A 26,916-nucleotide genomic window follows, 5' to 3' on the forward strand; every position below is an offset into this window, starting at 1 on the left:
TGCAGACCTTCTCTTTGAATTAGGTAACACGGCCTAGACAGCCATTATTTCCTAATGAATTCCGCATTTCTCTCAGGGTCCATTTTTTGTAAAGGTCACTAAGGTAGCTGTTCCTTTAATACCCCATACAATATGCAATTTGGTCGTTTTACTGCATGAAAAGTAAAACATTACACCTCCTTGCGAGAGCGTACTAATTCACCAGGAGATTCGACACACAAGTGCTAATCTTCTACCATCCATGTTGCATTCTTCTGAGAGTGGTGGCATTCAAACAGCGGCGCATTCACTATAGAGAACACAAATGTTAAATACCGTTCTTTATTTCTCATATCATTGTTTCTCAATATTATTAGTATATTGCTAATACTACTACTCTTATTTTCTTTCCCTTCAGGAGCACCAAATAAAGCACGAGTCAGAAGGAGCATGTGTTACAGTGCGATCAGAAAAGGGCAAACGGATTCACGTGCCTTTTATCAGGCAGAAAAGCACTTAAGCAAACATCAGCACACGTAACAGTGAAACCAACATATTACTGTAGCGCATATTTCCGCTCTAATGTTCTCCTGTGCTTGGAAAATTAAGTTTTTTGTACTGCACCTCCGCAGCAGACAACGAAAAATTAGAACCGCAGCAAAAGATATTACAATCGAGTTTTGTAATCCGTAATATTAAATCATTAAGGTTAAAGAAAATAATAATAGTTTACTCCTGAACACTGAGGGGGATGTAACGCATCTTGCGTTTTTTACGCAGTCTATTCTTTTAACGGCATCAGTTCTGCGCAGTTTTTTCTGTTAGACCCGATCTTTCGTAACGGAGCAACAGTTGCTTTCATCTTCATAAAGCATATTATAGACTTCAGACTAAATATTCAAAGCTCAGTTCGGTGCACTAAAGTGTAGACGAAGGTCACGCTTTGAAGCGCAAAGCAGAGAATTGGGACTCTCTCTCAGGATCTCGTTTTAACGCGCTCCACGTCGGCCTATGGCGAACAACTCTGCATTGTCTCTATAAGACTCCCGTTCTCCGAGTTCCTTCAACAGAACTCTATTTTCCCACGGTTATACGCATTTAGGGTACACACCGATTGAGGGTAGTTATCTCAGTAGTTTGTAGATTCCAGTCAGCGCATGCGCATCAGAAACAACAATTTTGTTGTGCTCTTTAGATAGACACTGGAAAGCGACCTTTAATAGTACACAACAGTACAGTACAACGCAGTACTGTCCAATACAGCACAATAGACTGCAGTACAGTACAACACTCTTCGGCAGTTGAAACCCGCGGAAGATCTAACTAAATGCTAACAGCATTTCCCAGTCAACCACTCGTATAAGCAGATAATCAGCTGCATTGTCAAACTTCTACATAGCACGTTCTTAATGATCTTCGCGGTCGTGACCATTTCTAGACTTCAGAAAACCATTGCGCTCACAAACCGCGAATTGGTACAGCTACTAAACACGACTTTTGGATTAGGTCCTAGATTTTTCGACGCTACTGTGGTTTCCACAATGCAGGCAATTTCAGTCCCGCATGGGGTACATGATTTGTGGGAAGCTGTGCACTAAGCCTAGGCTTAAAAATAACGCGCATTTCAGAGCGAAGTAGCGTATTTTTCTGTGCCAAGGGTGCTCAGGTGACAAACTTCCGGTGTTCTTGAGGGCGAGAGCACTGCGTAGTAGCACAGCGCATGTTTGTCGCCTAGGCACGTGCCTGAACCCGCGACCTGTAGCGCTGCATCTGCGCTTTAAATAGCCGCATTTATTGCGTCTGCAAGAACTGCGCTCCCTGGGCGCTATATTGAGATGCCGTGTGAAATACGCAAACTTTTTGTGAACTCTGTCTGCTGTGATGGGGCCAGCTGACACAGAAGGCAAGAAGAGCATAAGACCTAAGACATAGCCGTACAAATAACATTAATACGGATCAGTACGATTGGTTTGAAGTCAGCTGAACAAAGCCCGAAGTTTCAGCGAGCGGAACCAAGCAACTAAGGTGGAATGAGTAACGAAAGGCCATAGCCACTACCTCCCTAAAGAATTAAACAGAAACCACGAAACATTAAAGCAGGAGAATGTGATAAGGGAAGGAAAGCGGCAGATTATGTCATGTGGGAGTAGAAACTTCAGCCGGGCCATGAGAAGAAGAAAAGAAAATTCTGCAAGTGGGAAGTGAGAACGAAGCGCCGGTGTGGACCATGCACAATCAAAGAAAAACTGCCGATTCTACACAGGGGTTGAAAATTGCTTTCTCAGCTCTTGTTAAGATACGTCGCCTCTATTTCATTAAACTTCTTCAATAACTGAGGGGAAATGATATAACGTCACGAGTTCAGCTCTCGTCTCCAAATATTACGTGGAGGTCACTTACACCTCCTAAACAGTTCTGAGCTGTGGGACAGCTCTAACATCGGCCCTGTAGTACGGAATATCACTAGTTTTTTTTTTCTCCTTTAAACAACTGTACGCCCCTCCATCAAGACGTCGAAAGACCAGAAAATGCCTGTTTGCCGTACCGGGGTGCCAGCGGTAGATCACGCGTGATGGCACAACCATGTATTCACTCAAAAGCACATCGGGGCAGAGGTTACGTCACCAAACTTCCTGCAGTACTTCCGACAAATGCACGTCGTTTGTTATCTTTACAGCCATCTGCATACCGTCTCACGGTATTTGGTTGAAGGGTCTAAAGAGCCATTCTCTTTAAAAAAAAATCCACATTGCTCACGGAATCCTTTCTTAAGACTGGTTACCAAGGCCTCTGTTCTTTTTACAGTCCATACGACATAAGTTTTCGTCGTTTTACTGCATGAAAACTAAAAATTACGCGAAGGCGTACTGATTCTGCAGTGGTTTCCACACGAGAGCTGCGCTTCTAGCACCCATGCTCTATCCTTCCGGGAGTGGTGTTCTCCAGACGGCAGCGCATTCGAGATAGCGGACAGAAATGCAAATACCTTTCTTTGTCTGCCTTACAAACGAGTACCACTCGCAACAGAACTAATGAATGGGCTCTGACTCGTCGCACATGATACGTATAACCCGAACTCACCATCGTTATGAGGAATGGAACCTTTTGATCTCAGATCAAAGCGTTCCGTTCCGTATAGTGGACTGAGAATGCCTGCTAAAGTCTTCCTCAGAGGCTTCCTGATACTGGTGGTATTCTGCGTTGCGACTAAATGAACGTAAATCAATTTGTGCAACCGTCAACATGAATGCTTCTTCTGTTAGCTTGTTAAATGTTTATGTGACCGGAAACTATTCAGTCAAACACTGAAGCCTAACGCATTGGGCGGAAATATTACAAGACCGAACAGCATGATAGAGAGAATAAGTGCGGAAAAGAATGCGAGAAAGAAAAATTGAAGATCTTTAAACATAATACGGTCCCCGCCGCGGTGGCTCAGTGGTTACGACGCTCGGCTGCTGACCCGAAAGACGCGGGTTCGATCCCGGCCGCGGCGGCCGAGTTTCGATGGAGGCGAAATTCTAGAGGCCCGTGTGCTGTGCGATGTCAGTGCACGTTAAAGAACCCCAGGTGGTCGAAATTTCCGGGCCCCTCACTACGGCGTCCCTCATAGCCTGGGTTGCCTTGGGACGTTAAACCCCAAGAAACCAAACCAAACATAATACGGGAGGCCGCCGTTGAGTTAGAAAAGCGCATGGCCTCGATGAAATAGGATGCTTGACCTGCCCACTGAAGGTTTGCCAAGCAAACGGTTAGTGCCGTGTGTTCTGCTTTCTCGTGAGTGACCAATCAAAGGCAGCTGAGAAACACCTGTCAGGTCAGCATAGAATGACATTTTTATGCCGTTCTTAAACACATGGTAATGCAGCTGTCGGGGTAAATACTAATGCTTGACGCACGTTATATTCTGAAGAAGACACTACCGATAAAAAAGGAGTGAAATATAGCATAGCAGCGAAATATACTTTTAGTGAAATTTTAAAACAGTAATCGGTACCGCGCTGTTGAACATCACCAAGTTTTTCATTCTCAATCCTGAGTGGTCCTGCCCCTCCAGGGGGTTTCGCGAGTCAAGGTATCGCCCGACGAGTGACACACCGGAAGCAGAAGACAACACCGTTTATTACGGGCTAATGAAACAACAAAAAAAATTTAAAGAAAACAAATATATTCACACCGTGATCCGCACAAACACACGCTGGCAGGACAGCTCAGTATCGTCCGAAGCTCCGCAACGGAGGTACGATTCTAAAGCTACGCCTGGAAAAAAAAAATTAGCTGAGGTTTAGCTCTGGTTAAACCGGGCAAGTTGCATAAGCAAGCAGCAACTGTTTTGCCCGAAGCGAACGCGCGTATTTGTTCCCCGTTTCCTTCCCGTTTGCTCTCCTCTCTCCACATTCCGACATATGCGTCGAGAGCGCGCGACTAAGGGCGCAGCAGCGGCGGCGGCGCAGCGACGCTCCTGCCGCCTGGTGAAGCGTGGCTGAAACGATTGCTATGGCAACGGCACTCCATCTATTTGACTTTGCTGCGGCTGAAGGTCAACAGTGGCCACCGCCGGGAGCTACGCGACGGCTCGAAACCTGGCGCAGTATTGCTTACGCAATAAAAAACACGCCCCAACAAACTACGTGACGACATTCGAGCCTCCATGCTGCACAAATGACACGGCCGCCGGCGTCGCAGCCACTCACGCCACGTGCTGCTGTCTCGCTGCCGGTAGACCGGGGTGAAGGACCCGGCCGGGAATGAGGCCGCTCTCGCCGAACGCCGCCGCAACCATGAAGTGCACGGACAGCGCTCCCGCGCTGATCTCCCCCTGCGCTGCCCGCTCTGCCTTTATCGCCTTTATCTATATCGCACGCACGCTCACCGTGCTTGTGGAAACGAACTTGCCGGACATGCGCGATGGGGCACCCGGATGCACCCGTTCACTTCCTAAACAGGCAGAATGACGCGGGCTTCGCGCACGAAACGTGTTGTGCCGAGCCATGGGAGGCCAGGTCCCACAACCTTACACACACAACACAATTCTGGACAAAAGCATTTTGGCAGGGGAAAGATTTCAGACCAACATTTTTTCGTCTATGGTAAGATGTTCCTATAAAAATGTATCCGCAGGTCTCCGGTCGGCAGGCTTGCATTTTCTTTTCTTTTTTGCTATTAACGTTTCTGCTACGGTAAAGTCTCCTTTATTGGTTTTCTATACAAGTCTCAACTGCTCGATCTGAGGGATGTAAAAACTTTAAAAGAGTGTGTTTGTTACTCATCAGAAGAATAAAGCATTGCCTTCGAAATTTCCATAACAGCACCTCACAATTTCCCAATGTTCAAAATCTTTGTTCAAGAATATTGGACAGTTAAGGCTAACTATAAAGGCTTCTCCTTAAGACTTGCTTGATTTTGTACTGCGATTTATATTTGAGACCAAGCATTTGATATTGGATTGTGCGCATGTTACTGGGCATTGTATCTTTAAATGAAATGTTTTTCACACGATAAAAAAGCTCACATTCCATCTAACTTTCTTTGTGACATTCATAGTTTATTTACTTAAGTGCACCACCCGAAGTACAAAACTCCCACGTTACTTTCTCCTCCATACGGTCTTTTTCTTTTTATTTAGGAAAGCCTCCAAAAAATTCGGAGGATACACGACGCTCCACTTCTTGGGTTTTGATTTGTCTTCCACAAGTTTTTTACAGGGAGGGCGAAGCAGCAACATGCGAAAACTGTAAAAAGAATGGAAACAATTAGAAGCAAATTGAGAATATCAAATAGCGGTCTGTGGGCGTTTCGCGAAATATACGACCTGCCAACCATGTTACCATTTGTTTACATGCACCTCACGCATTCCAAGTAAATAAATCTCAGCACGGGATTTTAAATCTATGAGTGCTTGTAGGCCAGGTACAAGAATCAACAGTTTTTCAACTACCAGACCAAGGAAGGTTAAAATCTGTAAAATATTTATGAGCACGTTCAGTTTACATTTTGGAATTCGAATTTGACACTGAATGTGATCCTAAAAGCAGTATACATACATCATAATTTGTGCATAAAATGGCTCCCCTGCGGTTACTTTGTGGTATGGTGGTGAATTTTTAAAAATGAAACCAGTCACGTTCCAGATCGCTGCCACTAAGGACAACAGGCCTAAATAAATTTAACAATAAAATAAGAAGACATTACATTACAAAAGAAATAAAAAAGTTCTTGCACCGCACATAATGGAAAATAATACAAAATTTGAATGTCTGACAAGTCATCCCAGAAATGAAGACAGATCTATATTGTTCTTGTAACGCTATCTGTATTGACTTTTATAGGGCTTTCACAAGTATAGGGTGTTTCCTGCGGCACAGTTCGAGAACAAAAGGGTCATTAATTCTGATATAAGCACATGGGAGCCATTTTGTGTACAAATTATGCTGTATATATACTTTCTTTTATGATTACATTCAGTGTCAAATTCGACTGCCAAAATGTAAACTGAACGTGCTCATAAATATTTTTACAGATTTTACAGGCCACATCAAATTGCAAATTTTTATTTTCTAGTTAGCAGGGTCTTTTTGCAATCCTTTCAGAAGAAGTTACCTAACTTATTTGACATTTAAAAAACGCCCACTCCCCATTGAATTAATCACCGCAAGCAGTGTTTTCCCTCTGAACATTAGTGGTTTATTTCAAGATAAAATGCTAAAATGAAGGAAAACATTTCTGCTGACCGCGGTACTTTTGTACCTCATAAGGTTGTTTAGGGTCGTTGCATATCTTAAGCCGAGCATTTTATGAAATAACGCATGCAATGCATCTGATGATTGCTCCGAAGATCACAGATAGACAGGCAATGCAAAAATATGAGCTCAGTGTTGTAATCGAAAACTTAGAATTTAGGATACATATAAAATCGAATGTGAATATATTTAACCCGTATATATCTAATTATTGTTTATATCCAGCAAGCGGAACATGCCGTTAAGAATCCCATGCAGAAGTATAGCATTATTGCTCTTCCATATCGAACTCGCTTTCAGCAGAACATTGGATATACCGAACGGTGCGCCGCGTCCTTGGAACCACAGCTTCTCACACTGACGCTCTTAAAACAGGTTTCGCACGCGGAGACGGACCGGTTGCGTGTCCTTGAGCGCCTGCTGGCTGCGCTAGTTCTGCAGAACTGCGTAAAGAGGTGAGCGTGGTCTGTGCTTCTCTTATAAAAATGGACTCTATTGTCTCCCTACAGATATGCCCTTTTGGTCTATTCGTAGTCTATAGCCTTTCTATATACAACAGTCTACTAAATATGTATGGCCATAAATATAAAGATTATCTATAGACTTTCTTCGAGATTTGTATTCTATCTTGAGTAGTCTATAGTATTTGTCTATGGAGAGTTTATAGACTGTATAGGCAAATGTCAGTAGACAGTCTATTTACTGTCTAAAAAAGTTTTATTAGGGTTGACGGTGGCATTAGGTCTCGTACTCATTGCCCGTGCCATAATGATGGGAAGCGTACCTAACTAAGCCTAGCGGCGGCCCACGCCTGGCCTGCTCTGCTGCCGTAGGCATTGCAGAAACTAAATGTAGTTAATTTTAAGTAGATTGTGAAATTCATAGCATGCTAATAAAAGGATTAGCCATCTTATGAAAGAGCCTGGCTTCTTCTGAAGCACCATCCCGTGTGGTTGAGATGCGAAGCAGGTTAGGCCTAGCAACGCTGAGCGAGCCGTGTGCCGCCCGCATGGTGTCGGGTATCACGTCGCCTCAAGAGGCGTGTCACCAGCATGGATGCAATGTATCGTTGCTTCTAGGTTAGAGACCAGCTAATTTATTTTAATTTTTATGTATATATGTGTTTATCAACTATTGCACGATCCCTTTCAAGTTCAGCATATCCGTGCTCCACTGTAGTACATGAGTATTTAGCAAAAATCTTACGGGTTGAGCTTCGTGCATGTAGTTGGGTGACCATATTTAAAGCATTTGGTCCTGAGCACATCAAAGTAGGCGATGCCGACGGAAGAGGCAACCACGTCACCAGCATCTACCAGGCAACTGAAGAACTTTTTATCGTCTGCGCAGTTGGTCCTGTTAATTGTGGACAGAGATATCTTCATTCAGTGCAAGAAAATAAAAAAAAGACGCCCCAACAGTGCGCAAATAGGATGTAATGTTATAAGGATCGATTTATTATCTCAAGGCGCTGCTGTATATTTCGCAGGAGCTTTTCTTGACAATGGAGCAAAAGCTACCCAGCCGCAACACGACGTTTCATTCTACGCTGTAGAATATAGTCCCCAGTTGCCGTTCATAGCATCTTCTTAAAACATAGTCTACTGGTAATATTTGTCATTTAAGTCAGATTTCGGCCATAACTGTCAACATTCAAGGCCATGAAGCCAAGCGAAATACACTTTCTTTAAGTACAACAAGTTTGTTGGCTACGCCGTTTCACGAATCTTTCGTAGATGGCGCCAGCAATACCACCGATGGGACGAAGCAGCAGCGCAGTGAGTGGTGTGCCAGGTGGTCGTCCTGCAGCTGAACTAGCCGTGGAGTGACACTGCTACTGATGCTTCCCTCCTTTAGCTTTCTCTTCGTTGCCAAAAAAAAAAAGTTGTTGACGAATATAGTACGCATCCATTTGCAGTCTAGAAAGGAGCATCATCAGTTGTACTCATTGCACTTAACTTACAACAGGTGAAGTAAACAAGAGAAATGACGTTCTTTAAGACAGAAAAAAAATGTGAAGAACCCCAGGTTACTTAAACTGTCGGCTGTCTAGACGACTTCACCTTGAACCTACCTCGCCATTTCTCTCAATACACACGACTGCACAGACAATCATGATGGGTTTCAAAGCGCGACAAGACGGAGACGAAAGGAAGAAACACACACGACAAGCGCTTACTAGCAACTAAAAACGTTTATTGCAACGCTAGTGCATTGCCCTCCTTCAATGCACAGACAATGACCATGTGTCAGTCGAGCATATACTTCCTTCAGCACGCTGAGTTCTATGAAAAAATACTACATAAAATATACACCTTAAGCTTATGATCTACGTCTGGCATGCAGGCAACTCGACTTGTGCGATTCTATCCTACAGGTTTACGCTCCACAGGCCTAAAAGTTCGTCTCGACCATTTTAGTGACATGATTTAGGTGTGCGCTGAAGCCTCATTAATAATCTTTCATGTTGTCGCGAGAAACCGACTTACATTGTGTAGAATCTAGAATTCTTGATTCCGTGACTTGTCCCGAAAGCAGGTATGTTATCTTGAGAATGATCATGCTCACGGCAGCACATGTCCACATTTCTTGCCATCCCCAAATCGCTGTAGTTCTTTGCGATATCTCCAGCACCACACCATTTAGTTCCTGCACAATAAAGGCATCGTTCTTTTGCAGATGCTCGAGAAAGAGTGGAAAACTACTTGTTCAAAAGGTTTTCGAAACAAAAAAAATTAGACCACTTGGTACTGCGACATATATTACACAACTTCGTTAGTCCACGAATGCGCAGTAAACTTACGAAGTGATATCACCGCTGTAGATAACTGCCAACAAATAAGTTAAATACCTCCAGTTGTTCTACGTGTTCCACTTCGCCATGCTTGATATATTTCAGCACCGCGAAAGTAAACTTATTCTGCGTCTTCAAATATCCTACCATTCAGTCATCCACTACAGGAACAGGATTAAAAGTCTATATCGCACTTATTCAATTTCGTTTTACTACTTTTCATTTGTATTCCAATGTACATAAGATGAAAATTTACACATTCACCTAAATCGAATAAACGAAAGCGAAAAAGAAAAAACGAAGCGAAATTGAAAAATGAATAAACATGAGGAAAACTTGCACTGAATTCCAGCAGTGAATGACATTGTAAAAGAATAAAATAAATAATTACAAACTGCGAGAATCGGAAACGGCAGGCTTCAGCGAGTCACACTTGCCAGGATATATTGCGAGGCTTTGTAGAGCCTTGCCCAAAAATCGCAGCAGAGAGGAGCCTTTTGCCTCCGGAGATCGGTCCGTGCACTTGTCCACAATTATGTCCATTTCCTGAGTGGTTATGTATGTGACGAACGTCTTTGGAATAAGCGTCAACAAGTGTTCGATGATTACCCTGCGGAAACAATACAACGCTCCTTAAGGTACCGCAATTCATTTGAGGAGTTCTGTTCAATTTGGTCTCACGTCAGTCTGTACGAAAGAGTACAGAGAGTGTGCACCATACGACAATCAGGGATTTGCATTACTCCGTCCAAATGCGGTGTAGTGAAAGTAAGTGGAGGATTCTCACTGAGCATCTTAGAGCATTTGCGTGTCATGAAGGACAGTCGCGGTTTCGCCCCAATCCACTTCCGTTTCAAATAAATCTATGAACAATTACTCATCGCTTCAGTAATGTTAGATACCTTGCAAGTAAGCATTGCGGATAGCAATTAAGTTCCATAGATGAGGTGAGGGTGTTCAATAATCTAGGCTAAATGTTCCCTAGTTGAGTTTCGCTACGTCGGCTTGTATTGAAGAAGCGTAGCTTGTTGGGCCAGTTGGTGCATGGTAAGTAGAAAATCAGCGGAAAGGACGCGTTCACAAGGAGCAGAAGTAGACAAAACTTCTTCTCGTTGTGAACGCGTCCTTTCCGCTGGTTTTCTACTTACCATCTCGGCTTGTATATTTGACGATTGTTTCTGTACTATGCAACACGCAGCATGCGGAGAGAGCGCACAATCTCATCGGAAAATACTTCAATCACCTGGTTCACCACTTGCGGTGCATTTAAACTAGTGCCGCGGTGCGCCCCGTCATGGCGCCTTTATCTTTCAAGATGTACCTACAACGTTCTCCTAAACGGCGTATGTCTTGCCCAGATGCAGCAGTTTTCTCGTCAACTATTTAACTTCACAGATAGTCGACCATCCCTTCATTCCGTAAACTTCACCACGACTGGTTTTCCCCTGCTAACGATTTGACTCCGTGGCATAATCCTTAAAAGGAAATCAACTGACCAACAAACTGAAACGATTTATCTCCGCGTGCATGTGCTGTAGTCAAAAACGGTAGAAATAAAAGCTACCGCCAACGCTGTTTTTCTCTAAAATGCAAAAATAACAGCACCATCCGCACAAATATACAAAAGAGAAAAAAACAGTTTAACTAGAGATGACTAATCAACTTTTAGCTAAGAATATCACGCGTATATGAAAGACAGATATAATTTATTATTGCGTACAGCACATGTCTTTATAGTTTTCAGCATTCAGGTTTGAAATGTTTGGACAAGGTCGTCAAATTCATAATTTATTTATTTATTTATTTATTCATTTATTTTACCCTCAGGGCCTTGCAGGCATTAAAGAGGGGAGTGGGCAGAAAATATAGAACAAAACAATGGAGAAAAGGGAAACGGGTACATCAAAGATTAGTCCTGTGTATACAATGTTAGCTAGACAAAATACATTAGTGCAGAACAAAATCGTCAGAGTTTACACAATACCAGCCAAAGCTTTGCGAAAGTTATTTACGTCAGTAATAGATACAATTTCACCAGGAAGATCGTTCCATTCCTTAGAAGTACGCGGGAGAAATGAGTGTAAGAAAGAAACTGTTTTACATAATGGGATGGCAACTTTGGGGGGATGATCAATGCGGCTAGATGAGTAGTAAGGTCTATTAAATAAATTATTGTGTAGGCTGGGGTGATAATATAACTTGTGAAAAAGGGTTAGCCGACAAATTTTTTGTCGCGAAGCCAATGACTGAAGACTAAGGTTAGCTTTCATTTCCGTTATGCTAGCTCCTCGGTTATAGTTAGACAGAATAAAGCGAGCGGAGTTATTTTGAACACGTTCAAGCGAAGTAATTAAGTAGTCAAGGCTAGGATCCCAGACTGCTGGTGAGTATTCTAGCTTCGGACGTATTAATGTTTTATAAAGAACTGATTTCAAAGAAGAAGGCGCGCGAGAAAAATTACGTCGCAGATAACCTAAAGTTTTGTTAGCGTTATTGATTACGTAATCTATGTGAAGCCTCCAAGATAGGTTAGAAGTAATGTGAATGCCTAGGTATTTATAAGAATTGACGCTTTCAAGTGGAATGTCATTCAAGTAGAACACGGGAGACGGATTAGCAGAACGGGATACACCCAAGACCTTGCATTTGTTAAAGTTTAGTTCCATTAGCCACTGATTGCACCAATTAACTATAGCCGTAAGGTCGCGCTGTAGGATGTTGATATCGTTATCGCTTTTAATCTCACGAAAAATCACACAGTCGTCGGCGAATAAATGTAAGTTAGAGGACACATGAGAAGGAAGATCATTGATATAAATTAAGAACAGTAATGGTCCAAGAACGGAACCCTGTGGAACACCAGAAAGTACATTAACAAAGGGTGAGTTGTAACCATTAGCAGCGACAAATTGGGAACGGTTAGTCAGAAAGCATTCAATCCATTTGAACAAGTTATTGTCAATATTTAGGTGACGTAATTTATGAAGAAGCAAGTAATGGCAAACCTTATCAAATGCTTTTGAAAAGTCTAAAAAAATGCAATCAGCGACTGATGACCTGTCAAGTATATGTTGCAAGCTGTTCGTGAAAGAAATTAGTTGAGTGTCACATGAATATGATTTTCGGAAACCATGTTGTACAGAGGAGAAAAATGAATTGCTTTCGAGAAAGTTCACAAGTGTAGTGAATATGATATGCTCGAGCAGTTTGCAACATGTGCTAGTGATAGATATGGGGCGATAATTAGCAGCAGATGTCTTGCTCCCCGATTTGTGAAGTGGAACGATCTTCCCGATTTTCCATTGTTCAGGTAGTGTGCCTGTGTCCACTGACTGTTGAAATATATGTGTTAAAATAACTGAACTATAGACACAAGTATTTTTTAGGAATTTAGCATTAACGAGGTCATATCCTGGACTGGAATGATCTTTCACAGTATTAATTAGCCGAGCAACACCGGCTGGGTCAACAGTCAGGGGAGGCATCATCGAGTAGTCATGATGATGTACATCAGGAAGACGGGTGCGGCTGTGGGATGAAAAATTGTTCACAAAAGTATCGTTTAATACAGTAGCACAGATAGCATTATCAATTGGATCACCACGCGAGTCTATCAAAGCAATAGGATTGCTGGCTGTGGGATTTATAACTCGCCAAAATTTTCTAGGATTTGTTTGTAGCATGTCCGGTAAGGTGTTAGATAAGAAATGGTCTTTGGCATTTTTTAGGGCTGTTATGTATGTTTTGGAGGCAGCTTTGTAAGCAGCCCAGCGCGAAGTAGCTGGTGAAAGTTTTGCGGTGCGATACAGCCGTTTTTTCTTGTTTGATAATCTTTTGATATCGGCGTTGTACCATGGCGCATGCGAGTTCGAGACGATGTTTCGTACTGGAATATATTTGTTTGTTAGACGGTCAACCTCAGCTGCAAAGATATCCCAGTTTGATTGAATGCAGCGATCATAGAAGTTTGAAAGAAAAGATTGCATGAAAACGCACAGTTCGTTATTTATTGCTGTGAAATCTGCTCTCTTATAGTCGCGTATTTTCTTTTTGCCTGGGAAGGTTGGGGGGTGCCGCGTTGAGATGAAAAGTAATTAATGAATGATCACTAATACCTGGTAACTGAGTGATGTCGGATACATAATCAGGCCTAGTAGACAGGATAAGACAAAAATGTTTGAGGCATTCAATGACACTCTAGTTGGTTCAGTAATTAGCTGTGTCAGTGAAAATAGAGAGCATAAGTTAATGAACTCATCGCCTTGCACCGAGAATGGAGACAATGTGGGCATGGAATTGGTGTTCCAAAAAATGTTTGGAAAATTAAAGTCACCGAGTAGCATTATAGGATAGGAGCCGAAGGGAATGTCGTGCTGATTTTGTTAAGACAGTCATGCATTTCGTTTATAAAGGAAGGTGGGGTAGATGGGGATCGATAGCATACACCAAATATTAATTTACGATGGTCAAGAGTTAACGACACCCAGATAATTTCAAGGCTAGTAATAATATTGACGCTTGAGGACGGAATGTTATTAGATATAGCGACTAGAACGCCACCACCACGATGAGCAAGGCGATCACATCTGTATATGGAAAATTTATCTGCGTTCTCAAAAATTTCGTGGTCTTCAACGTGCGGTGAGAGCCATGTTTCTGTAAGGGCAATAATATGCGCAGAGCATGTATCAATAATAGATGATAGTGCATCATGTTTATTCTGTACACTCCTAGCGTTGGTAAATAAGACAGAGAGTTGCGATTTGGACGGAGAATTCAGACCACCACCCCTCACGCGCCCCTAGACAGAGGCGGAGGATGAAGCACCTGAGTGACTAGCGTTGCGAGCTGTGCGTGTCCGAAGTTCCTGAATGCTATTAGATATTGCGTCGTATGAGTATAACCTTTCATTCATGGACAGTTTATCGTATTTAAGCTTGAAATTTGGAGACTGGGGCTGAGATTTTGCAAAATCGATTAGCTTTTTGCGGGCGGCCTGTGCGGCAACCGAAAAATCTTCGTTTATTGTTACTTCATCGGTTTTTAGCAGACTACGAAGTGAGAGCACTTTATCTCTCATTTTAAAGTTGGAAAATTTTGCAATAATGGGGCGACATTTGTCAGGAGAAAAAGTGCCTAAGCGGTGGGCACGCTGAAATGAGTCCGCGGGAAATGATTCATAAACAGCCTTAATCTGATTTGTTAGTTTTTCTTCTGTTTCGAGCCATGATTCTTCTGAATCAGGAATGCCGTAAAATATTAGGTTATCCCGTCGACACCGATCTTCTAGCTCATTGAGACGTGATTGTAACCGGCAGTTTTCAGCTTTAAGTTCTTCTACTGATGTCTGAGTCGTGGCTATTTCTTCTGATAGGTGGTCGAATAAATCTGATTTGGTTTCTAGGTCGTCTAGCCGCTTGCGAATATCGGTGATGTCTGATTGTATACTTTTTTGACTGGATTTTATGGATTTTATATCAGCAGCCAACTCAGTTTGAGACTTCGCGCTTTGCGCGGAACGGGTGTGCAGATCTTTGAGTAGCTGAAACAGAACTGTCATTTGCTCAGCAGGGTCATCAGGTAAGCTATCAAGTTCAGTCACAGCAGGTTGGCGTTTAGGAGGGCCAGGATTAGATTCAACATCGCCACAGCATAACAGGAGAAACAACATCGAGAAGCACTCACATAATATTTCGCACAAAGTTCCGGGGCACGGGAACACTACTAGGCATCTGTCATCAGATTTCTTCGCATATAGTGGAAATTTTTTACACAGCTGCATGTCGAAAGAGCGCTGAATCAAGACGATGCCTTGAGCTGTGTTCCCGTGCCCAGTGAAGCTTCCGTTGACGGGGGGGGGGGGGGGGGGGGGGGGGGGGCGCTTAAGTAGCTGACGGGTATTGATGCCGTTGCCGATGATGCCGGACGAAAATCGTCGAGTTGTACCGGGGGAAGGTCACAGTAGGAAGGGAGCGTGAAGCCGTGATCAGCGGGTTGTGGGCTTGGTACCGAAAACGACGCCCAGGACACTGGATGGTTGTACTGCGCAGCTGATAGCAGCGATGCTAGTAAAGCCAGGAAAGCCTGCATGTCGAAAGAGCGCTGAATCAAGACGATGCCTTGAGCTGTGTTCCCGTGCCCAGTGAAGCTTCCGTTGACGGGGGGGGGGGGGGGGGGGGGGGGGGGGCCGCTTAAGTAGCTGACGGGTAGTGATGCCGTTGCTGATGATGCCGGACGAAAATCGTCGAGTTGTACCGGGGGAAGGTCACAGTAGGAAGGGAGCGTGAAGCCGTGATCAGCGGGTTGTGGGCTTGGTACCGAAAACGACGCCCAGGACACTGGCTGGTTGTACTGCGCAGCTGATAGCAGCGATGCGAGTAAAGCCAGGAAAGCCTGCATGTCGAAAGAGCGCTGAATCAAGACGATGCCTTGAGCTGTGTTCCCGTGCCCAGTATACGCAGTAACTGATATATACGCAGTAACTGATATAATTTTTAGAAAGCGCAAACGTCATGCCAAAAGTGGTTTATAACGTTAGTGAGCGCTACACGTAAATTATGAACTTTCAATTGATATAATTTCATTTGACTGCTAGGTGGTAATTTGCAAATGCTATTTTTATTATGTCCTCTTTTTATGACGAAGAGACATGTTAAAACCGGACGCGCTATTCTGCCGGTAGTTTCCTATGAAATCCATAACTACAGCGCAAACGACAGGACAGAGATGAAGAAGGGACACCACACAGCGCTGTGGTGTCCCTCGCGGAGAGAGCTGTGTGGTGTGCCTTCTTCATCTCTGTCCTGTCGTTTGCGCTGTAGTTATGGATCATCGAAAACACCAACTCGCCCAACAAATGCTTTTGTCGAACTTCCAATGAAATGTCGCTGTCCCCAATACAACTCCATATACCACGGCCAAAACTACTTACAATATTTGTGCGAAAAGAGGAATAAGGCGCTGAGAAGCGCTGCACATATAGATGGACATGACATTGTTACTAAAACCATTTCGTTATTCTTTTCACGATATCCAATGAATATGGCCTTCTGCGACAATTTTTAAGTTCGGGCACTCCCTACTAAATCGTGACGGCTATCGTATTTTGACCGAGCAAAGCACTCAGACGAACTAGAAGTGCATGGGCAACAATGCCGGTAGTGGTCTTGCGCAATTGCACGTTTGTTCAATAAGCACTGCCATACTGAAGTACACAGTTCACTTAGTCATTCTTTCATGTTAATCAATTATTCGTTTAGATAAGGGACAGTTACTTGCAGCTTCCTTGTTTCTGGTTGCTTTATATGCGCTTCGACAGGAGACCTCTCTTTTGTCTCGTCTTATTAGACACGTGACCAGGGTCTTACGAAGCCTCAAGCAGTTCGGTCTGTCCTTCATTTCCTTTGGATCACGGACCTCCACTCGTTGCTATCACCCGCTGTATTGATGATGCGCTTGCATGCACATTCACCTTCTTCCGTCTTCATCATCTACCACCACAACCCTATTTCTCCTTTCTTCGCCACAACCATTGTAGAGAAGAAGGCGAGAGAATTATAGCTCGCGATGACAACTCTGCCTTTCTTTGTAAATAAACTTATATCTCTTTGTACTCTATAAGGCCCTTCTTTTCTAATTTCTTGCCACTATTTAATCAACGTGCCAGTGTTCGCAGCCGTCAGTTTGTGCGGCCACCATAGCCGCGTGCGCGTACGCGGTTGACTGTCGCGATTGCAACTTTTTCTTCAAATGTATTCGAATCGAAGCATTTTGTGAAGGAGCTGGAAGTTGTGTGTTATGGATCCTAATGTTGCTGCCGTATGTCCCAGAGTCCCGTTTTTTTTTTAATCCTCTTTTTTATTAAATTACAATTCACCTCCTGCTTGGACCCAAGCTATGGCTCGCAGTGTGAACGAATAATGAAATAAATAGCAACAATGGCTAGAAATAATGCTTCACAATCGAAGTGTCAGTACGAAGACGGTTGTCTTATCACTGAAGAGCAACGTCAAGCTACGATCTATCCCTGTGGTGGTTCCGTGAAGTCATCAACAAAACCTAAAACCTCATCGTGAGCTTCAAACAAGTCTTGCTTACGCGCGAGAGTGTTAGAAATAATGCCTTTATTTTCTGTTGTTATAAAACAGCTCAAAGCTGGCAGGTTCGCTTTTCTGCCTGGTCATGTCCGAATTGCCTTAATCGGCAGTCAGCACAATGTATAAGGACACTATTTTTTTCTCATGCAGAAATTTTTTTCGCTGCCTTCGAAGACATTTTGAATTTCTCCGAAGACGTCTATACAAAATCCGACCATGTATTCCGCAAAGTTTTAACATGACTTACCTATCGCCGAGCAGGTTGCATGTGAGATCGGCGTCCTTACCTCCTGGCCCAAAAATCTCCGCAAATCGGTGGCCTCCATACTTTAAGTCTGTTACCATGCTATGGCCTACTGCGGACTGGAATCTACAGAAATAGCAATTCTCAGTACTTCGCCAGGCCGTCGCCGACATCATAGACGGAAACGATGGCGCTCGGTTACGCCAAACTGCTCGACCTCTTCAACACTCAACAAAAAATGAAGTACCCTTTCCTTAGGAAGCCGAGCTATGTCAGAATTATGTGCAAGTCTACAGGATACTTGCAATATCTAAGATATGCCAATGTTTACTTTGTACAAAGGTTATCTTTTTATACCCATCTATCAACAAGTTCATGATAATATTTCCAATGAGGGAAACTTAAAACTAAAGGCAAATTATGATCCCTGTGACCAGGCTTCTTAATGAAATATATAATTTATAGATTGCATAACACTCCTCTTCCGCTCACTGAGCTCTGCTTTCCGGCGCTGCGATCAGCATGGAAATTTCCAGCTCGAATTTCCTTTTCAAGTGAAACCCAACAAGGATACCACAAATTTTGGTTTTGACCTTGGTATAAGTGAGCGTACTCTGAGGGTTCACTTAAACTAAACGTGCTAATGTGACATGCCAGCGACAAAATGCTGAGATGCTCAAAGGTGCATTTTCTTAACGTAAGAAGAATCTCTAACTAAACATAGTTTCAACACCATTGTCATCCCTACAACAATTTACGTGAACTGCCGAAATGCTTTTTCAAGAAAGTTTAAAGCGGTGTCAGTAACATTTCGTTAAAAAGGACACCCTTATAAGTAAAAGGTAAAAGCACTACAAAAGAAAAGCATTAGGAGCAGTAAAAACATTTATAAGAAACACACAGAAATGAAAAGATCTCAAATTAGCTGACAGCTACACTCTGCGTAGTCGCAAATTTTACAGTATTTTTAGAAAACAAATATTGCGCACAGATGCGAAACATTTAAGCTGCAACACTGTACCTTAATGCCTCACCATACGGTGATGGTAACAGATAGCAAATTTCGGTCAAGTAAATCTAATAAATTGTTTGGCATGGACAAATTGACATTTTAAATTACAAGGCACAAGAAATGTTTAAGTTGGTTATCCGCTTTTTCGAACGTGCTCTTTGCTGTTTATTGCCATAGCTGGGTTAGACGACTAGCTTATTTGCGGAAGCTCAATTTTTGGGGAATAAAATCTGAATGTAATAATGTCGCCTATTTTTCGTCAATGTTTACAGATGCACAAAACCTAAATGAAAATTTCACACTACCATTCATTGTTTTTTAACTTGTTATTTTAAATGCCGCCATTTGCATTGTGACCATCTCTAGCACGGGCTGTGCAAAAGTTTTTTTGTTATACCCGATATATTAAAGTAGTGTTCGACATAGGGGTCCTTTCAACGCAAAAATGCTTAGTTCTTTTTCTGAAACTCTTATATTGGATCGGTTTCTTTGCAAAATGGCCATGTATGCTTTCTAAACCGCACATTCACAACCCTACAACGCCTGAAGTGCAAATTAAGAGCGCGATTAATGAAGAGCGCGTATCCTGTCAATTGAATGCGGCATAAAGGTGTCGCGAACACACTGCTTATTGCCTCAAGTCCGCTGAGTGGTTTTTTGCGTGGATAAATTTTCACTTCCAGCTAGCCTGACGGTGAAACTCGCTCTAGTAACATAAATGTGTGCATGTGTCAATTTAAGTGCACGCTTTATTATTAAAACCATGCCTTTCATATCACGCGCTCCAAACTAAAGGAAATGAAGATTATTTACCTATTGGCTATGCTAGACGCCGTATTAACCACCGCCGCCGAGACTCCTTTCAACGCATTTTTCACGGGCCTAAGGGCGTTTGCTACAGATATATCTCTTGAATGCTCGTTTCCAAGAACAGAATGGAGGCCGATAAGGAACCAAAGAAGAGCGTAAATTCCAGGCATTTCTGAAATAAAATATATACAAGTGCGTGCACGGCTAAATTTGCGCCGCAATGATGAAAACGGATGATGAAAATAATAACTAATATTCTTGCCATGAAACAGTATAATGTAAATCTACGGTCGACCGGAAAAGTGCGTAAGAAAAGTTATAGCTGCATCTTGTTTCATGGTGGCACTGGAAGTGATCTAGGAGCAATTTTGAAGCCAACCTGCACCTTCTGAACAATTTCAGGTCCTGTAATTTCAGATTCAACTATAGGATTCTTGCGCATCAATTTTAATTGAGAGGCAACTGCGGAATACTGTAACCGACATAACATGTTAGCTGCCATTTGACATAAAATGTCGAGCTGTTAGTTACGTCATAATATAACTGATAGGTATGTTATGTCGACTGCAGTCGATATAACATGCCAATTAGAACTACTCAGCGCACATAGTCCCTGTTGCCGCGGGTTACCTATAGTACCGTGTAGAATAAAATTTAACTAACGGAGAGTTTGCGCACGACTCTGAAGGTTTATCTTAGCGCAGAACCGAATGCAATGGATGACCTGCCTTCAAATGTCAAAATCCTTTTCGTGGCATAGTCCATAATATTGATATTGATATTTAGAGTCTCAACTGACCTTTTTTCTCTGGCTAGTCCCACTTGGAGCGACTTCAGCCGCCGTTCGGTGCAAGCAGTGCGAGCATTCAGCGATGGTCTTCAGAAGCCGTAGGAAGTGATTGACAGGCAAATTACCCACGTACTGTAGGGTGTTGAGAGAAGGTTCACGACGTATAAAATGTTTGGCGGCTTTCCGATGAACCGAACGTCATTCTTCATGCAGCTATAATGACTTCAACCGCGACCAAATGTCTCTCTGCAGTTACGCACGAACGGGGTGTTACAAGCGCGTGCACCCTCAAAGATGGATGAGTACCCAGAGGGGAAGAACCGTAAATTACATATTTTCTGCTGAGCTGACGCACAGCTGAACATTCCTACTAAGCATGAAATGACCTTCTCGAAGAAGTCTGCGCAGTTTAACGAAGTTTCTGATGACTTCTATAAATGAGAAAGCACCACGGTGATTTTGCACACTTGTTATTGTACTGGAGCTGAACTGAGAATTTCATTGGGTGCTTTACAGTAATGGTGGTGCACTCAAAGGCTCTAGCCTAAGTCTTTATCACATGCTGAGATTACACCAGTGGTCTGAAGTTAAGGGTTTTCTAGTACGGAGGACGAATACATTTTCCGTTCGTTCGTCATGCCCAGGTATCTTCTGCTAGACACCATTTATAACATATCGGTGCTGCATACTTTTTATCGGGTAATAACAGTCGGAAGAAACGAGACATTCTACTTCGTATCCAGGGAACGTCACAGGCATTTCAGTAACGCACAAAAGGTAAGCAAAATACGAAGAAAAAGCGAAGTGAACGCTCCTTCGATTACAGCTAACGCAATCCTGTCAACATAAAGTCGAGGCGTTCGATCAGCGCCCAGCATTAATGTCATACTATAGCTTATAGCTGCTAGTATGGAACTGTTTCCAGCCACTATCTTATATATAACGTCGATCGGTCAGGACCGCGGGTACCTGCTTGACGGGATCTCCCATTTTCTGAGTCGTTTAACCACGTCGTCTAGGTGCGCGCACTAAAGAATTCCAAAGTGAACATCCTGTGAATTCCGGAGCGATATTCCAAGGCATCTGCGCCATCATCGGGTGTCCGCACTGTGTCATGATGGTGTGAAGCGGACCGCCCAGAAAAGCACTTCGCTGGGTGAGATGCAGAACAGACCACAAAAAAGCCCACAGAAGCAGACTGACAAGCAATAAGCCTAACTTTGCCTCTGGTATTGATTACGGTTTCTGGTTTAACATTGCGATGCAATTCGTGCTATGAGGGACGCAGAAGTAGAGGACTCTGACCTTTCTACCATTTTCGAATTTCGACCTTTTTGGGTTTTTTAACATGCACTGACATCGCACAGCCCACGGGTCTCAAACATTTCACCTCCAACGAAACGCGACCGCCGCGGCCGGGATCGAACCCGCGTCTTTCACCTCAGCAGCCGAGCACAATAACCGCTGAGCCACCGTGGCGGCTTGGTATTGATTACGTGACTGATGGCTACTGAATAAATATCCCAGTCTATTTTGCTTTTGACAGAAGCTTGAAGTAAATGTGTGCTTCGTCCTTGCGCTAAATATTTCAAATTGTCATTTTTGTTACCTACGACCAAATATTAGTAAAAAAAGAAAGAAAGATAATAGGCTTTTTTTTTCAGTGTTATCTGCAGAGAAAACGAAAGCTACTGAGCTAGAAAGGAATAAATCTATGCAGTAGGTTTTTCTACAACAGTTTTATCCTAAGCAAGCGGCGAAAAGAAATTATGGTTTCCATAAGAAGGATGATAGAACTGTGATTAATTGCAACTAAATAATAATTCTCGTTCAGTTAAAAGAAGGCTGAATGGGGAAACAAATAAACAAAGCTCCATGCGCTGTGTCCCGTAATTTTTTAGAAGACATTTTTATTAGCGGGTGGTCTGAGAGACCCTGTGTGCAAGGTTTTTGTTAGGAATATAGGCAGTCAGACAATCTTCTTTCCTGTAGGACCTTCTGGTCCCTGTAACTAAACTGCAAGAGAAGGACAGCATTCCTGGGAAGTCAAAGCGCTTAAACTGGATTTTTAAAGCCAGTGCAGAAAAACATTTCCAGAGAACTAGAATTCTAAAAAAGTAGCGTTGCTTCACAGAAGAACAATGCATGTGATGTTCACTAAATGGAGTCTCTTCTTAGTGTCTCCGCAGGTAAGCGTTCAGAAAGTTGTTTTGATTAAATGTTTGCCATGTTGGTCTCGATGTGTCAATCTTGAATTTTTGACAAGTCGTTCGAAGAACCGTTCTGAAAGAAATTCGAATGCGCAAGTTCAGCATTAAGAGAAACAACCTCTATATTCGCGGTAATCATTTTAGTAGGCATTAGGCCATATTGTGGACATAGTTTCGCACCGCTGCAAATCTGTTTTCTTACGACATGCAAATTTGATAAGAATCTTCAAAGCGAAAAGTTGCGTTCTCACTGTTCTAACCCCAATTATTCTTATGTTCATTTGGCTCACATTCAATCGATATTTCTGTCCTGTCCTCCTGCCCCGTCTAACCTCTAAGCTGGTGTGCTGCTGGTACCGCATTCAGATCACCTGCGCAAAGTGACATTTTGTTTCTACTCACAGTGACAGAGAATACTAGGATTCGATATGACGAGAGAACTGTTTCTCTACCTCATTATAAAGATGGTTCACTCAAAATTTAACCATCTTTCTCTCTTCTCTGGATACATGCTTTAAACTAATATTGTGCCCACTTGGTTAAATTTCTCCTGTTCTCAAAACAATGTGGCTGCAGTTGCAAGTCGCGCATCTAATCTGGCTACAAAAATATCTCAGACGAATCGACTGTTGGGCGAGTTGGTGCATGACTCGATAATGCAAGGCAAAAATTGCATTCTTGTTTCAACATTAATACTCAAGAATGCAGAGAGCATTGTGCTCTGAAAGTTCCTAGAACGCAAGCTGTAAAGAGCTGCTAATAAAAGACAAGAAAAGCGATCACTGTTTTTCGACTGACAGCGAAGGAGAGGATGATAATGCTGGCGGTTGTGCAGTTGGTAAAGACATATTGGTTGAGAAAATTCTTTAATGCTTACGTTTTGTACTCAACACACGTGATAGGGTAGGTTTTTTTGAAGCATTGTGCCCTAAGTACGTTGAAGTATATAGTTCCGACGCATGCTGACATCACGCTGCTGCCACTGCGGTCATCCAAGAGGCAGTTGTAGAACCTTTGGTCATCTTCGCAGTTTGTCCTGCAAATTGAGCGAGGCGGATGATCGGAGCTTCTCGCAAAGTCATCAGTCACATTAAATCCTTTTTTTCCTCTCACAGGCGGCTCGTGTACCGCACTTCGTCACAACCGGACGAAGCACATCATGGTCAGACTCATAGCAGGAATGTAGACCAACCAGATAGGAGAGTTGGTGATGACGTCACAGCGCCAACGAAAATAACAAAGGAAGACCTTTGGTGGCTGTGCCTTAGCCAACACTCTTTGTGTACTTGCTGGCATCATATCTTGATCATTTCGTCCACATTTTCGATCATGCAAACCATAACGAAGACACTGAACAATATACCAGGGCCGAGTAAAGAAGAAAGGGGCGGTTCCAGGAAGGCCTGCAAATACTCAAGCCCCTAAGGGTTTTTTATCACTTCTAGCTGTAGTGTAGCACCACCCATACCTAAGGCTGGCTTAGAAGCACTGTTCAGCATCGATAGTTGAAACCACATTGGACATTGCATTCACTTACCATTTTCCGGTGTACTATACGATGTCAGTGCACATTAAAGAACCCCAGGCGGTCGAAATTTCCGGGGCCCTCCACTACGGCGTCCCTCATAGCCTGAGTCGCTTTGGGACGTTAAACACCCGTAAACCAAACCAAACCATTTTGCTGCAACGTCTGCATTTGGGCATAATCCGAAGAGGTCTCGTTACCCCGACCACTTCACAATAGGCAGCGCATAAAACTCTCCCCAGACTACTCATTCGCAGGCAGAACCTCATTAGCACCATGCAAAAATACAACCAGAACAAGACCAATCTGTAGTCATACATTGGCCATAAGCGCATGTTCTTGATTCCGTGCTTCTTGGACAGTGGCTCGATAAAGTCCACGACCAGATCATGCTCGCGGCAACAAGCGTCAGTGCCTCTGAAACGCCCAAGGTCCTTCTCGTCGTCAGATATGTTCCCTTTGCCGCACCACTTTGTACCTGCAATGTTCGAAATAGTCTGTGAGTCAGAGAAAATTTTCTTTGTTCTTAGGGTTACTCTTAAAGGCCCCCAGGACTTCTTGGCCGCCTTTTTAGAACATTCAGTGCGTTCTTTTGCGATACTAACGTAATTATGCCTCTGAAAACGAAGCAACTTGTTTTTTTTTTTTCAACGTCTAAATGCACGCAGCTTTAGCTCTTAAAATCAGGAGCCAAATTCTGTTAACTGTTCGATCGTTTGAGCAATGCGTTGTGGAGCAGCATTTTTTTTTTCGGCAGAAAGACGAAAGTGAGCGAGCTATGGCTCTTTGTTATGTGCGATGGCCGTGGTACTCCCCTCTCCCCCCCCCCCCCCCCCCCCACTAACCTTTTTTTTTCTGGCACGAAATGTCCATTCTACTTGAGGGGCGCCGAATCGTCAGCCATGGAATAAGGTTTTCAGCCCCTCAGGTTTGACAGGGAGTATGAATAGTCCGAATAGCAAACACGAAAGTTAACCAATTGCTTAGCGCATTCTATCGTAGGATTTCGAAGAGGGTTTCTCTACGCTTGATTGCGTCTCAGCACAGTAGTTTCAGTAGGGTTGAAAACACGCAGTGTGGGAACCGGGCATCAAGCTACCGCCCCTAATTCGAGTAGGATGAGACAGAGTGTGCCGTTGTTGGCTACAAAGCATGTTTCTTATAGCGATTCTTATAGAATCTTTCGAGTAATAAACTAAGAAAAAGTTCCAATAAAATAGCTGCCGAAAAAAATTAGAAGCTACCCAGCTAGCCTTATGTCTTCCACGAGTCTAGCTCACAGATGACAGACTGTTAAGTTGCTAAAAATATTGGAAGAACCTAAAGCTCGCTTCTCATATAAACTAGAGGTAACTGGAAAACATGTTTACATCATAAGTTCTTCCTCACTTCTTATTAATCTTTCATATATTAAAATTATCGCTGTGAAGTTATAACAGCGTATACTTTTACTCATTGCAGGTTAAGTAATTAAAATAATTTTTGTTCGTTGTGCGACGTTCTTGTGAATGTAATCTACTACATTACATACCTGTTCTGTGCACGACACTTTGTACCTACGAAAGAGAGCCCTTTCACTTGCCTGGAAATATGAGCAGGCGGTCCAAGTCAAACGGCGGTGTGAAACTTTTGAAATGAACATTAAGCACGGAAGCGCAGGTCGTGAGTAGCTTCATCTCTCTAATAATTCTCGGTCCTCTCTTCTGCTTCGAAGACGCTTTCTTGATCTGAGTGTCGTACCACTTGGTGACATTCCGATAAGCTGTGGTGATCTCGTTCACTTCTTGAGATGTGATGTATACAGCCCCTTGTTCATTCGCCGTCGCTACAATGTTTGCAGTCAACCTAAAAAGCAGGGTTTAAAAACGGCTGCATTGTCCAGTTGTTTGACAAGTTCAATCACCTCTAAGAACAGCACAGCAGAGAAAGCGGCAAAAAAAAAAATGATTTCTAGCCTCTCGGTACCTCGTGATTGATTTTACCTTCCAGAAAAAAAAAGGACAAGCAATTTGAATGTATGTTACGAGACATCTTCGTCTTAGGAAGGCTTAATAATGTGCTTCCTTCTTTCATGTGCTTTCTTATTTCATGGGAATGGAGCATCATGATGAGCGACTTTCTCTTCGTTTCAGACGCTTTATAAGCAATCGTGGATTACCACAAACAAAAACGCGAGGTAGTAGGTGCTGACGAACCGTTGTCTCAATGCAGCCGCACATTCTAAGGCGCTGTTCTCGTTTATGTACGCTTAAATCACTGCGAAGCTAGGTCAGAAAAATTGCAAGTCGCTTCAATTTGGTGGTCACAAAGCCTATTGTTAATGGTGAAGTGCTCGCAAAAAGCGTCCTATTTAGTTTCTCAGCAACGGGTGATTTTTTTTTTAACGTTTACAGATTTCCATTTTCATAACTCTCAGATGTACGTCGCGACTGCCTGTGCATGTAGATTGTACAACCAGGGGTACACTATATACCTGATAGAGTTCAATAATTAGACAATTACTTAACAGAAGTTGACTAAACCAATGTTTTATTTTTTATTTTAAGGACTGCTAAATTTAAGCTCGTCCACACTGAAGGTGAGCCCAGTTATAAATTTTTATTTATCGGCAGTGTGGTTCGAATAATTGAAAGTAAAAAATTTGCATATCCAAGCCCGTTAAGTTGGCTTTCTCGCGTTTCAAATTTATGAAATGGTGTCGCTTGCCATTTTAATC

The 26,916-nt window shown here is 43.0% G+C and overlaps 1 protein-coding gene across 1 annotated transcript; it reads right to left on the bottom strand.

Annotated features, from left to right (window-relative positions):
- Positions 1 to 5,566: 5,566 nt before the first annotated feature.
- On the bottom strand, positions 5,567 to 19,845 carry LOC149340403 (uncharacterized). Its single transcript, XM_089551242.1, has 6 exons — positions 19,679 to 19,845; positions 17,857 to 17,979; positions 9,951 to 10,123; positions 9,209 to 9,368; positions 7,926 to 8,075; positions 5,567 to 5,711 (listed from the first exon to the last, which is right to left on the bottom strand). The coding sequence occupies exons 1-6, from the start codon at positions 19,843 to 19,845 to the stop codon at positions 5,567 to 5,569; spliced, it is 918 nt and encodes a 305-aa protein (XP_089407368.1).
- Between the last annotated feature and the right edge of the window lie 7,071 nt (positions 19,846 to 26,916).

The sequence above is a fragment of the Amblyomma mixtum genome, chromosome 6 (genome assembly GCF_055824585.1).
Source record: "Amblyomma mixtum isolate Tamu chromosome 6, ASM5582458v1, whole genome shotgun sequence".
Classification (NCBI taxonomy): Eukaryota; Metazoa; Arthropoda; class Arachnida; order Ixodida; family Ixodidae; genus Amblyomma; species Amblyomma mixtum.

Coding starts and splice junctions, on each gene's coding strand:
- LOC149340403 (XM_089551242.1), bottom strand. CDS start 19,845: ATGCCTGGAATTTACGCTCTTCTTTGGTTCCTTATCGGCCTCCATTCT. Junction 17,980..19,678: donor GCGTCTAGCATAGCCAATAG/GTAAATAATCTT, acceptor CTATTTCTGTAG/ATTCCAGTCCGCAGTAGGCC. Junction 8,076..9,208: donor AATTCTAGATTCTACACAAT/GTAAGTCGGTTT, acceptor CACAATTAACAG/GACCAACTGCGCAGACGATA.